Below are 13263 nucleotides of genomic sequence, written 5' to 3'. Positions count from 1 at the left end.
GGGTTAAAGCACCTCTCACCCCAGCATCCAGACTCTGCACCTGCCAGGACTGGCTCTCACCCATCTTCTCCCAGGTCCAGGCTGTGTTTTTCTTGTGGGTTACCTCATTGCTTTGTCCCTGGGTGTTCCCAGAACCACCCCAGTGTCCCTTTCCCATAGTTATGCTAGCACTGGGCAGTGTCCAGCAGCTCCTGCCTTGGCAGCCTTCTGTGATCTGTGTATGTCTTTATCCAGTGCTTTGGGGAAGCCTTTGCTTCCTCGGGTCCCCCCACGTGCTGGAATGGGGACAAGATTTTGAAATAAGATCCTTTTGTTTCCCAGGGCCGCAACAATGGAAAGGTCCCATCGGTCCCACAGTCGCCCTGCGTTTGTGATGGAAAATTCCCCGGCGTGGCGGGGCGAGCCGTCCCCGCTGTCCTGCCTCTACTGCCGTTAGATGGCAGCATGGACGGGCTGGTCCGGCCACCGCCGCCCGCACCGTGCCGCCTTCAGACTGCAGCGGGCGGAGGATGCCAAAATCCCTTGACTTTTGGTGTGCCAGAAGATGCCTCTCCCCTCCGCCCCGGTTCAGACCCTCTGCTCCTCTCGCACTCAGCTTCTCCAGGCACCCTCTGGCTGCGCACTTCGGCCCGCGGCTCAGTGGTGCCGTGTGATTCATTCCCCTGTCACTGTCCACCCCCAGCACCTCACCGCTCCCCTCTCAAGGGCACTGACCCCGATGCTGTCCCCAGCGTGGGGCACTGCGTGGCTGCACCGTCTCTGGTCACAGCTCCTGTCGCAGGGTAGGGGTCTGATCCCACAACTTCAGCTCTTCACTCCTTAGTGCTGGGCAGTGACACCCTTCTGTGACATTCCAGCTCTCCCTTATCATGGCAACTTTTGGAAGTCTCTCTTCAGACTTGTAGGGCTTGGACACCCACCTGGGATGAAGGGACATGGCCACTTTCTGCTCTGCTGAGATCCCAGAGGGAGGTGATTCAAGATGAGTGTGCCGAAGAGTGGTGGAGTTGGCACTCTGGGTTTAAAAATCACTAATCAGTATGGGGAAAGTCAGGTAAAATAAATTCTGTGACTTAGAGTCCCTCTGAGGGTTCCAGGAGAGGGACAGGGTGATTTCTTCTGCGGGTTTGGCAACGTGAGCAGTTGAGTGCACCAGAAGTTTTCCTGCCTTTTCGAAGCCATGAGCACATGGCTTTCATTCAGGTTCTTTCTTCACTGCCTACAAGTGAACCTAATTAATAATCCTCGGCGGCGCAGCGAGGGGCCGTGTTAATTTATCCGTCCCGCTCTCGTTGGGTGCACAGGCAGCTGGCCAGGGCTGAGCCGGCTGTGTCCCCGCGCTCCCAGAGCTCTGCCATCGCCTCCGTCTGTGGCGCATTCGCAGCCAGTTCGCTCCGAGCCAGCGCCGCTGTCGCTGGCAGTGGCAGCGCTGTGGGGGCAGCGCCGCTGGCACCGGTGGGGCGGCACCGCTCGTCTGCCAACGCCACGGGCGTGTGCGGGATTCGGTGTGTGCCTCCCGAGAACCGTGCGGGTGCCGCACCGAGCGGTGCCGAGGGACAGCGTGGCTGCTCCACGCTGCTGCCGCTGTGCACGCATGGACGGCGTGAGTGGGGGACCCTTCTGCACCCCCGCTGAATAAGGGTGCGAGTGTGAGCACAGCCAAGCGCGTGTGTGTCTCTGTGTGCCCCAGGGAGTGCGGGAGGAGGGAGGTTCAAGGGGTGTGTGCGGGACTGCGTGCCTGGGTGTGTGCGTACAGGTGTGAGGTGTGGAGCTGAGGGGGTGCACAGGCATGAAGGGGTGTGTGCAGGCAGGTGCGAGATGCGTTCCATCGCATGAGGTGCGTGTGGGCTGCTGCTGAGAGCGTGTTTGTGTGCATTCCCTCTGCTCCGAGAGGCCGGGATGTGCACCCAGGCACAGACAAGAAACAAGGCGATGTGCGGGCATTCTCACACAAGTGCAGGGAGACACGCGGGGTGCACACAGGTGTGAAAATGCACGCAGGTGTGGGGGTGCCTATGTGCCCATTGGTCAGGGATGATGCAGAGCCACGCACACGGGTGGGGAATACACTTGCCCCGCGATGCAGCGGATGCAGACCCACACACACAGGTGGAGACACCCAGGTGCGAAGGGATGCGCGCACCCCCGCTGGTGCGGGGAGCGCGGGTTGCCCGTCGGTGCCCGGAGCCGCAGGTGCGCTCCCCCCAGCCCCCTCCGCCTCTCTGCCCGCCCCTCCCCGTCCCGCCCCGCCCGCCCGGCGCCCCGAGGCTCGGCGGAGGGCGGCGGGCGGCCCGGGCGGGCGGAGGAAAAGGAAGCGGCCCCGGTGCTCCCGCCCGCCGCCGCGCGTCGCCGCAGCTGGGGCGCGGCGGGAGCAGAGCTCGGGCGCGGGGCGCTCGCACCGCTCCGCATCGCACGGACCTGCCGGCAGCCCCGGAGATGAGGAGAGTTTGCACGCTGCCCCTCTGGCTCTGGCTCGGCATTGTCTCGGAGGCAGGTGAGCTGCCGGGGCTGCGGGCTGCCCTGTCCGCACTGATGCCCGCTCCGCACCTGCGGGCGCGCTGGGCACGGGGCTGCTCCGGCGGGTCGGGTTGGGACGGGACGGGACGGGACTCGGCGCCTCCGCCCGCGTGTCGCCCAGACCCCGCAGGGACCCGCTCTGCCCGCCGCGGTGTCCCTCACCCAGGACGGGGATGTGCCGTGCCCTGCGCTGCCCGTCCCGGGTTCTCCCATCCCCGGCGGGGACCGGCGCTCCCGGTCCCGGCGACCCCAGTCCCCGACGGGGCCCGGCTCAGTCCGCCCTGGGGTGCCCCGTCTCCGACCGGCGCTGCCCGCCCCATCTCCAAGCGGGACGCGCCGCGGTGCCCGCCCGGGTGTCCCCGACGGCGGTGACAGCGTACCCTCAGCGACAGGACGGGACGGGAGGTCCCTGCCGCGGTCCCTGGGGTGCGGGGCCGCGGGGAGCCCACGCCGTGCTCGTGCCGCGGATGTCTCGCTGCGAGGGCGGAGAAACCCCACGGGACCCTGGCGGGAGGGATGCCGCTGCGCGGGGACGCGCCCGGCTGGAGGGCAGGCTGGAGGCCAGTCCCGGCTCTGTTTATTTATTTTTTCACGCACAGAGTCATTAATTTGTGTGGGCCGGGGAGGAAGGCGCGAGGAGGCGGGGGTCCGTGCAAGGCTGTCCAGCCTGCCTGTCCCTGCTCTGGTCCGCCTCGGAAGTCACACGAGGCAGATCCCAGTGAAATGCTTTCCCTTCCCACAGCACTTCTGTGGCAAAAGGCTGTTGGGCAGAGAGTGCAGACCCATGGCAGAGATGGGGCTGCAATGCCCTTCTAGCAAGCAGAGTCCATGAGACAGGGCAGAGCTGGCTGGGTACTGACAGGACAGTGGGGACAGGGCACCCCACCAGATACCCCCAGAGGAGCTCTTTCTTGCACAAGTAAAGCATTTAGAGCCCAGATCAGAGCAAGACTGAAAGAAAGTTAGTGATGGTGGAAGCTTGCAACATGGGGATGAATTTTGGGAGCATAAATAGAATTTTCTGTAGCATGAGCTCAGTGACTCGCTATCGCCAGTGGCATTTGCTGCTATCATTGAAGTGAGCTCACAGGAGAGCTGCAGGTGTGGCATGAATAGCATAACCAGCAGTGTCACTGTCAACCTGCTCTGACCAAAAAGCTGCTGATGGCTCTGGTGTCCTGGGGCCAAAGGGTGGCTGGAGCTCAGGGGATGCTCAAGGAGGCTGGGCAGAAAGAACCTGCTGCTGGTGGCATCGCAGCGGGAGCAACTGTTCAAAGCTCCCTTGTTAGCAATTTGTAAAGCACAGAGTAGCTGCTCCTGGGTTCTTTCATCTCCTGGAGGTGCAGGAGCAGTGCTTGGGAGGCTCTGGCCAGCGCAGCTGTGTGGCCTCGTCAGCACAGGGCTGAGCAGAGCTTTGAAGCTCTCGGTGCTGCCTGATTAATGCAGCGATGAAGGGCAATGTGGAGCTCAACTGGGGGATGGTACCACGGGGATTTGATTCCCCTCTTTCCATTCTATCAATGAGGACAATTTGTCAGTGTGTAAAGGACCCACAAATTTCTCATTAACCATAGTCCCAATGGGCTGCAAATATTTGCTCCCCTTGGAAGTAAGGATGTGTGTGTGAGACTGTTCCACCTGTGAAGGATGAAATAATCATCTCAGGATCATGAAAGATCTGTTCTGGCACCACTATTCTGGTGCCTGTTTAAGTGGGCCAGCATGAGAGACTGCTGTAAGAGCACAAAGCTCTTACACATTCCAGCTCCATGGTGCTCCCAGGATGGAGTGGAGCTGGGGAGCTGCCCTGTGCAGGCAGTGAGATGGGGGAAACAGGCAGAGGTTCAGCCTCAGCATTCTAGATCATCTTGGCCTCTCAGGATAACCCTTTGTGAATGGTGAGGAGACCATGTGCTCCCTGAGCCACCATCTTCTGGACACAGAGCAGTGCTGTGCCCCCCACAGCCAAACAATCCCACTGGGGACACTGGCTAGTGCTTCCAAGGGCGCGTGGCCATGGTGTGAGGGAAGGGCCGGTGCTTGTGTAGGACCTGAGCCGATTGCCTTGGCTGCTGCTGCCTGCTCCCCTCTCGGATCACACAGAATCCCGGCCGGGTGCTCGGACAGCCCCCGCTGGCCGTGCCAGCAGCAACAGTTGCCTGTGCAGCTGGGATTTGAAGCAGTTGCTTTATTGCAAGTAATAAACATGGGCCATTTCAGCAACACCCTTTCATTCAACAGCCCTGACTGCACAGCAGCCCCACCAGGCTCAACCACAGCCATAAGCCGGGGCCTCCAAGGGCAGTGGATGTTTGCAGGGATGCAGCCTGTGGTCCCTGGGGGCTGCCAGGGAGGGGACAGCCACAGCTCCTGTGCCCTGCTGTCTGCTTAAGGATGATTTCAGATGAGTGAGCTGCAACTACCGCCCTGGGATTTGGCTTGGGCACGCGAGACCGCGGCTCAGTGCCTGCACAAACACCCACCAGGGCGTCACTGAGCTCACACTGACGTCTGGTCATAGGGACACTCCTCCAGCAGCACAATGTCCCCAGCCAGTGCAGGCAGGGTGGACGGGGTTTCCTCCAGTGTATCCCGTTCCACTCTGCCGCCTCTCTCCCATGGGCTGCTCCATGCAGGACCGCTGTCCCCAGGGCTTCTCTTGGCCCCGCGTTGTTGCGGTGTTTTCCGGGGCAGGCGTGGGAAGGGCAGGTGCTCCCAGCCAGCCAGGAGGGAACAGGCTGTTCCCGGCATCCCGAGGCAGTTCCTGGAGAAAGAAGGGGAGAGCGGGATCCCACGGGAACGGCAGCAGGAGGGAGGGGACCGCGGCCAGGGAGCAGTTTCCCCAAAGCCGTAGGGGACATCACCACGCTCAGGAGGTTGCCTTGAAGGGCAGGAGGGGGCTCTTGGTGGGTCCCCAGGTCTGTCCAGCTCTCAGCAGCTTTGGGAAGCAAGGTGAGCCCGGGGGATAGCACCTATCTCCCCCACCTTTTTCTCAGCCACTCCAGCTGGCACAGTAGAGGTGACTTTGCCATTCAACCTGCTGGACTGAAACAGCCCCAAAAGGATGGGTGCAAGGCGGGGGACTCCTCACTCCCAGTTTGGGGGGGCTGTGCATTTAAACGAGGTGGGGGGAAAGCTGCAGTAAGCTGGGGGTGATGGGGAAGTCCTGCAGGTGCAGGGAGAAGAAGAAAGCCCTGTGACAGCCGGAGCCCACAGGCTCCACTGCCCAGGGAAGGTGGGGAGCCAGCAGTGCTGGTGGTTTCTGTGTGAGGAATGACTAAACCTGCAGGGCCCTTCCGCTGGGATAGAGAGGCTGGGGCATAGTGCCTGAGGGCTGCAAAATCACAGCTTGCCTGGAGAAGGCAGCTCCTGGTGGATTCCCGTGTTGAGAACCTGGTGGGAGGCTGGTGGCTGGTTTTACACTGCCAAGCAGCAGTGGAGCTCACCTTCACAGGGCCTTGTGGATGTGAGATGTTTGCCTGGCTCCACGGGCAGTTGTGCATGGAAAAATATGGGTTTGCGATGGGTTTGCAAGAAGAAAATCCACAATTCAAGCTGAAAGCCCCCCTTTCCCACCTTGGACTGTGGGTCAGAGGTGCCTGGTATCGTGTTTTGCCTTGACCTGTCCCAGCTTCCCCTGCAGCTCCTGCAAATCTCCAGCTGGGCGAGGAGCAGCAGCCGGGTACATGTTGCACTCCTGCTGTGTGCTGTGGAGGGATCATGACCTCCTGGTGCATGCCACGGTTTTCCGGGGAGACCAGAGCTGAGCCTTGCCCTGGGCCAGAGCTTTTGTCCTTCATTAGGAAAAGAAATACTGCTGCAGCTGCACTGGCATCTAGTGACTGGTTAAATGAATTCCAGGGGTTTTATTGCCTCTGGCTATCCCAGACCTTTGTTTCTCGTTTCACGTTGTTAAAAGAGGGGGTTAGCCAGGTCCCAGGGGGGCTTTTTCTCTTTGGTCAGAGTAGTTCTGATGTTTTCGGCACAGCATTATTGCCCATCTGCGGTGCCTCATTGTTAAGGCAGAACAGTGGAAGCAGAGGTGGCCTGTGGTCAAGTCGGCGAGGAGGCACAAGCCCTGAGCCCAGCGTGGCCGCTCCTTTTGTCGAGCAAATCGCTCCATCTCTAGGTGCAAGTTCAGCAGAAGGAGGGTGAAAAACCTGGCCCTGCCGCAGCCGGTGCTGAAACTCCCACTAAGTTTTATAAGCTGAGGATATTAAGTGGGGAGTCTTGGAGTCTCTCCTGGAGTCGTTTCCCTGCTGAGGTAGCAGAAACAGGTCTCAGCCAGTGACTTGTATTTCACCTTACAAGTTCTCCCACGAGTGAATTGTTTTTCTTGCTGTGTTTCTGCCCCCTCCTTCCAGGGCGAGGATCCCTCCCGCAGCCTCTGCGGCCAAACCTGGAGGTGCCGTGGGACGGACGTCATGTGCTAATGAGGGAGGATCGGTTTAGGGGGTCAGGAAAGGCTCTCGCTGTGCAAACAGGGGGGACATAGTGATGAGGGAAGGCAAACTTAAGTGCTATGGTCTCCTGTATCTGAGTACATAATAACCAGACAGCTGCTGCTCCCCCGCTCAGGTTCTATGCAGTGAAAGACAGCAAGGACCCCAGGGCAGTGAGCAGGAAAGACCAGGAGAAGGAGGCAAGTGGATTGCAGACTGTCCTGGTCTCTGTTACTGATGGGCACAGCCCTGGAGCAAGCAGAGAGAAAAATGAGATGAAATTTTACTTGTATGCAGCAGCCAGCCCAGGGCTGGTTACAACTCCTGGCAGAGCCTGGAAAACCCCAGTTCTGTTTCAGAGGAATGGAAGATGCAGCTTACCGATGTCTTTGGGACCCGTTGTCTCTGTGTGAAGTGTAGCTGCCCACCCATGTGCAGGTGTGGAGGGGTTAAGCCTTCTCCTGGCTGTGGCTCCAGTTGGCTGGGAAATGCCGTCCAGTGCACCGAGTTTGCCCGCTGTGGTCTGCAGTGCCAGCAGCAGTGACACAGCACCCAGGCTCCATCCCTCCATGGCCACACCGCCCTGCCTGGTGAGACCACCTGCTCAGCAGGCTCTGGGGGCCAGGGTATCCCCCAGGGAAGGGTTAAGCAAAGAAGAGCAGTGCCAATGCCAGGCTGGGTGTCCAGGTTCTCCCTTGGCGGAGGTCAGTGGTGGTTCATGGGAAAGGAAAAATTGGCAGCTGCGCCGGATGTCCCTGCATTTCCCCTCTTCCTGCAGCCGCTTGAACGATGTTCCTTATTTAGCTTTCCTGACGGAGAGGAGGAATCTGATGGCGGAAACTGTCACTGCCTGATAACAGTTTAGGGACCCCTTTATGATGGGCGGCACGGCAGGGAACAGGGCAGTGCTGCCCTGGCTGGGAGGGGACAGCCAGGGCTGCCCTTTGCTCCAGGTTCTCGGGACAGCCAGGCAGGGCGGGAAGGGCACTCACAGCCTTTCCCTTTATGCTGCTCTGTGTACAAACCTTCTCAGTGCTACTGAAAAGACTCTCAAGACCAAGAAGTGATGGTGTGTGTCTCTATATCTGTAATATTGGCTATTTTTCCTTCTTTTTGGTGAGGCATCTGAGCTGGTGGAAAGGGCCATGGCTGGGCAGAGGGGAGGCGTGGAGCAAAACCACCCTGCCAAGGTCTGAGACCAGGTACTTTGTACTCACTGGCAATGAGGATGTGAAGGGCAGCCAGGGCTGGGATGCTCCAGCAGGAGCTGGGAGTGATGACCGGTGCCACAAGCTGAGCACACACATCAGTACTGGGAGCACATCCCACACAGGAGTGTGCTGCATAAGCAGATGAACACAGCAAAGGAGATGTTCCTCCATGTTTTGTCCTCAGGTTTTCTCCATGGAAGATGGCATCTTCTTAGTGTCTGAGCCATTCTCTCATATGTGCCCATGGTGACCAGCCTCAAAACCACAAAAAGTCCTGAAACATATCTTGTATGTCAATGTATCCATTGATTTTTGCCTTGCATCTGTGGGGGCCACTAGGCTGCTGCCATACCAGTAACAGCATTGTTTCCATGGCAATTAATGTACTTTAAAAGGGCAGAATGTACAGCAAGACTGTATTTACTGAAAAGCAAACCCTAAGCACAGCAGCCCTTGCCACTGGCCAGAGCATTGTACTCTCAGTCTGTGGAATGCCCAGGTTGGCATTGCTGTGTTTTGCAGTGGGATGCAGGACGTGGTGAGCTGGTTCAGCCAAGGCTGGATGGCACAGGGCTGCCACAGACCTGTGCACAGGCTGTGCCACAGCCTGGCACCTTGAGACCACCATTCCTCTGCCGCTTAGAGTTCTGTGCTCCCTAGGGTGGTCAGAGCTGCACACTCCAAAGTGAGCCTCTGTTTCAGTCTTAGCTGAGGAATGCTAAAAATCTCACTGCAAGATGCAAAACCTCAGCAGGAACTCACAGGGGTTGTGTCAGTTCTCTCTGAGCCATCTGCTGTCTGACCAGGTCACCCGCATGAGCATCCATGAGTTCAAGACTGAGGTTCATCAAGCCATGGTGGTACCTCAGCACCAAATGCTTCTTGCTTCAGCTGAGTTCAGACCCCTTTTGTGGTTACTTTCTGCCACCAAGCAGCACAGGCAGGGAACTGGTGCAAAGGGAATTGCTGTATCTGACCGTGTGTGCTCCTGTGCTGCTCTGTCAGTGGCACAGAGGTGTGCAAGGCTGGTGGACATGGCAAGGAAGCAGGAGCTCCTGCTCCAAACCCCAGTGCACGTTTCAGATGGTCATGCTGAGCCAGGGTTTTGCATCCTCCTGGCTGTTTTGAGGCAGAAAAAGCAGCAAAATTCATTTTGCAAGTTATTTGTTTAAAGTTATATGTGTTTCTTATGGTGTCACTTTCTAGCATGTGTCATTGCAGTGAGATGAGTTAACTTCCTGCTGCACTTTCCTGGGCAGGAGTCATCTTGCCCAATCCCTCACATAAAAGTTTGGTGCAGAGCCCAAGACAATTGCTCTACACCCAGCAGGGGGGAGAAAGGCTTTTTTGGAGATGCTCCATCCTGTCCTCCAGGAGGCATTGAAGGAATTGGGGAGGTGATGGTGGAGCCAGCTCCTACCCTGCACGGTGTCTGCATGCATCCATGTTCCCAAGACTGGCTCTGTGCCTCAGCCAGGTTGTATTTAACCCCACTATTTCCCCCTCTTCCTCACTGGCCAACTCAGTTCCCTCCACCTCAGCAGCTCACAGCTGCATGAGGGGACTGGCATGGTCTGGCTGAGGGTAAAAGGAAAGAGCAACAGCAAAAAAAACTGACAGCCCCAGCATCTGGAGACAAGGCCAGAAGGAGACTGGGAGGCAGTGGGATCATGTGGAGTGAGCAGTAGACAAAGGAAGGAAGTTTTTATTACTGGGCCAAATCCTGAACTCCTTCAGTTGTATTTAGGCCAATATCTCAGTGACTTCAGTGGAGCTTGGTCTGAGTAGAGAGAGAAGGAAGAGCTTCAGAATCTGGCCCCTGAGTTATTGTGTCACGTGGGAAGTTTATAAAGAATTTGCAAGCTCACGGTGGCTTTGCTGAGCAGCTGGTGGTAGCCAGTGAGCAGTGCCCCTGGCAGATTCCCCTGGTCACTGTCCCCTTCCTCTCTGGGTCCTTCCCCATCTTGCAGCAGGTTCTCCATGCCAGCTGCTGGCAGGACAAGTTGGGGCTTGGAAAACCTTGCAGGGTGAGGTGCCCCAAGCTGGGCAGTGGCTCCACAGCTTTATGAAGGTCTGTCTGCACCTTCACAAAACTTACGAGACCCATAGAGGGTTTTGGGGTCATCGTCCTTCTGAGTTACAGAGGCACTTGAGCTCTCCATGTAGCAGGGAAATCTGTAAAAGGTTTACTGTTTTATTTATTCCACAAAAAAAAAAAAAAGCACAGGGCCATGTAGCAGAACCTGGAAATTCCTCCACAAATTTCTCAAATTGATTGAGGGCACCATGTATGTGTCTGCAAAGACACACGTGTGTGCTGACAGTGAGGTTTGGCTCCAGGTTTAGCTCTCCATCTGTAACTTGTTTTCCCCATTTCTGGAGTACTGATGTCCACTGGTATGGATGTTAGCTGTAGTGACCCAAAAAATAAATACTGACATAAGTGCGGGTCAAGCCAGTAGTTTCCATGAATGACAGTAAATCTTGACATTTACTAAGGCAGGAATGTTGGGCACAAACAGTGGATTATACTCAGATTTGGAAACTGCCAGCTCAGAGTGATGGCAGCAAGCGAAATGGCACCCAGCAGAGGTGACGGCATCCAGCGCCCACAGGAATCCATCACTCACACCCTGCCTCGTCCCAGCCCCAGCAGAGTCCCCAGAGGGGCGTAACTGGCTCTGAGTGGCCATCAATCCCCTCCCCACCCCGCAGCCCTGGCCCTCGGGGAGCAAAGGGCAGAGGTTTAACAGCACATCTGAGAGGGTGGCAGCCAGCTGCACAGTGGGATGCTCCCACAGGAGGGGCCCACATCCACACCAAGGAGATCACTCACCCCTGGGCAAGCAGTGCATGGTCCTTGTGCTGGGATAAAGCACAGGGGAAGAAACTGGCTCTGAAAGGAGTCACCTGGAGATGCCTTGTGAAGCAGTTTAGTTAGGAGTGTGCAACTGGGCCTGGTGCCTCCTCACAGGGTTTGTTGGCTGTTGCCAAACTGTCAGACTTGGCAGATGCTGGGCTGTAAGTGCTGGCTCTGGCAGTACTGCTGATGCTGGGATGGGATCAGGGCATATCCTGGTCTTTCATCTCCTCTCTGTGCCATGGCATTCCCAGAGTGCAAGGGAAGGGCAGCTGCAGCACATCCTGCAGTGCTCTGTTCTGGGCAGGCAGGCTCAGACCCAGGATGTGTCCCCTTGGGTGACAGTGTTGAAGCTGGATTTTCCTGACCATATTTGCTTTCTCCTGTGCTACAAGAACTGATGGGCACCACTGTTAGTGCTGCTCTGGGTGTAGCGTGGTGTCCACAGTTTAAACGTGGGATGGAGTTTGATGTTCCTCAAAGCCCCTGTATTGTAGGGAAGCAGGAGCCTTTCCAATGACATCAGTCACACCAGGATTGTGTCCAGCCCAAGATGCAATCCCTGCTGCCAAGGTGCCTGTGCTGCCCAATGATGCTCCTCCACAACGTCCAGCATTTCACAATATTTATGGCTGTTCCTCACCCTTGGCTGCTTAGACAAATAAAGCTTGACGCAGCTTGAGGCTGTTAATCCCCGGCTCTCCAGCCTCCCAGCAATAACAAGGAGTGGGTGGCATTTGAAAGAATGCACTGGGGGAGAGGGGGAGTGCTGGGATCTATTTTTTATATGGAGGGGGAAATCCAAGCCTGCCCTCATTGAAGATAAGCGACGTGGCTGGGCTGAGCTCTGGCTCAGAGGTTTTAGTGGTGATAGAAGGCAGGGGACTTCGCACAGTGCTGGCCCCACCGTAACCTTTGCCAAAAGAAAAACACTTCTTAATACAATAGTGATTTAAAAAAAAAAAAAGAAAAATAAACAGGACCCCACATGAACTTAGGAAACCTGTTCTGGCGTAAAGAGAGATGTGAATGATGAAATAAACCTGAGTGGCACTTGGAAGGACTCTGGCCTCCAGACACACATTTTTGGGAGTGGGGAAGGGCCAGTGTCTGCCCTGGCCCCTTTGGTCCAGTATGGTGCCAAAACACCCCTACTCCCAAATGGCTTCTCTTGCATTTGTGGACAAAGCCAATGTGTCTTTCCTTCATCCACACCTGGAATTCCCAGGGGGCTGGAGAGGCCATCACCAGCCTCACCCCACGGCTCTGAGCATCAAGTACCTCATGGTGAGCAAAGAGGGAGAGCCGAGGAAGTGGCGTGTTGTTTCCTTAGCACCGTTTCCCTGTTGGTGCTGGTGCTCCTTGGCTGGAAGTCATTAGCATGTGTAAACGCTTCCTTCCCAGCGCGTCCGCTTGCGTGCTCTTCCCACTGCGCTGCGTGGCAAGGGAAGCACCTTGGAGCAGGAAAACAACAGTCAGCCTCTGCGCACTAACAGAGAGTAACTGCGTGTTTATGCAACTTGGTCACCCTGGGTGTAAGCTATTTTTAAAAAGCAGAAGAAGGAGGTTTAGCTTATTGGCCTTCAAAGAGTGCCAGAGTCCTCTAGTGCCATTTAGGCTGGGCCTTTCATTGTAGGAATTGTGCTGTGATATACAAAGTGTGACATTTCCAACTCAGCCTTTCTTGGAAGGCAATTAAGTTAGTTTCATAGCTGCACAAGGGGTGTTATGTGGAGGTGGAGAGAGAAATCTGTGCAGATGTTAAACAGCCAGCTAATCTCAAGTGACGCGAATGCCCCAATACACTTTGGCTCTCAGAGATGATGATTATCATCTCCTGCTGCAGCGGGTCCTGGCTTGTGGTCACAGCTCTATGCCAAGAGAAACTGAGAGCGTGTGCATCTGTGACTTGCCATCAACGCCCTGGACAGCCCCACAGGGCCAGGCTTTCTTCCACTGCCCTGAGTCTCTGCATCTTCAAGTCTCTTTGCCCAGCAAGGAGCAGATGGGCTCACTGACCCAGGGCTGAGGTGCAGCCCAGCAAAATCCTGTGTGGGGGGAGAGCTTTGCTGTGCTTTTTAGAGCCCATCCCTCCTGGGGATTCTGCAGAGAACAGAGTAAGATTTCATTAACCACATCAGGGAAGGCTCCGGGTTTGGGCAGCTCTGGCTGCTTTCAGGAATGGCAGAAAGCCAAGCTGAGCTGTGCAGTGGAGGGTTGAAATTTCTTATCT

The 13263-nt window shown here is 56.7% G+C and overlaps 1 protein-coding gene across 3 annotated transcripts in view; it reads left to right on the top strand.

Moving 5' to 3' along the window:
* The first annotated feature begins 2348 nt into the window (after window positions 1-2348).
* The window catches only part of FLT4 (fms related receptor tyrosine kinase 4), a 57311-nt gene continuing 46396 nt past the window's right edge, over window positions 2349-13263 (top strand). For all 3 annotated transcript variants that reach the window (XM_084215998.1, XM_084215997.1, XM_084215996.1), the window contains exon 1: window positions 2349-2494. In XM_084215998.1, the coding sequence (XP_084072124.1) occupies window positions 2437-2494 (58 nt within the window). In that variant the 5' untranslated portion in view covers window positions 2349-2436. The remainder of the gene's footprint in view (window positions 2495-13263) is intronic.

The sequence above is a fragment of the Fringilla coelebs genome, assembly GCF_963513975.1.
Source record: "Fringilla coelebs genome assembly, chromosome: 15".
In the NCBI taxonomy this organism is placed as follows: domain Eukaryota; kingdom Metazoa; phylum Chordata; class Aves; order Passeriformes; family Fringillidae; genus Fringilla; species Fringilla coelebs.
The sequence above is the reverse complement of the archived record's forward strand: the minus strand, read 5'-3'. Positions and strand labels throughout refer to the sequence as shown.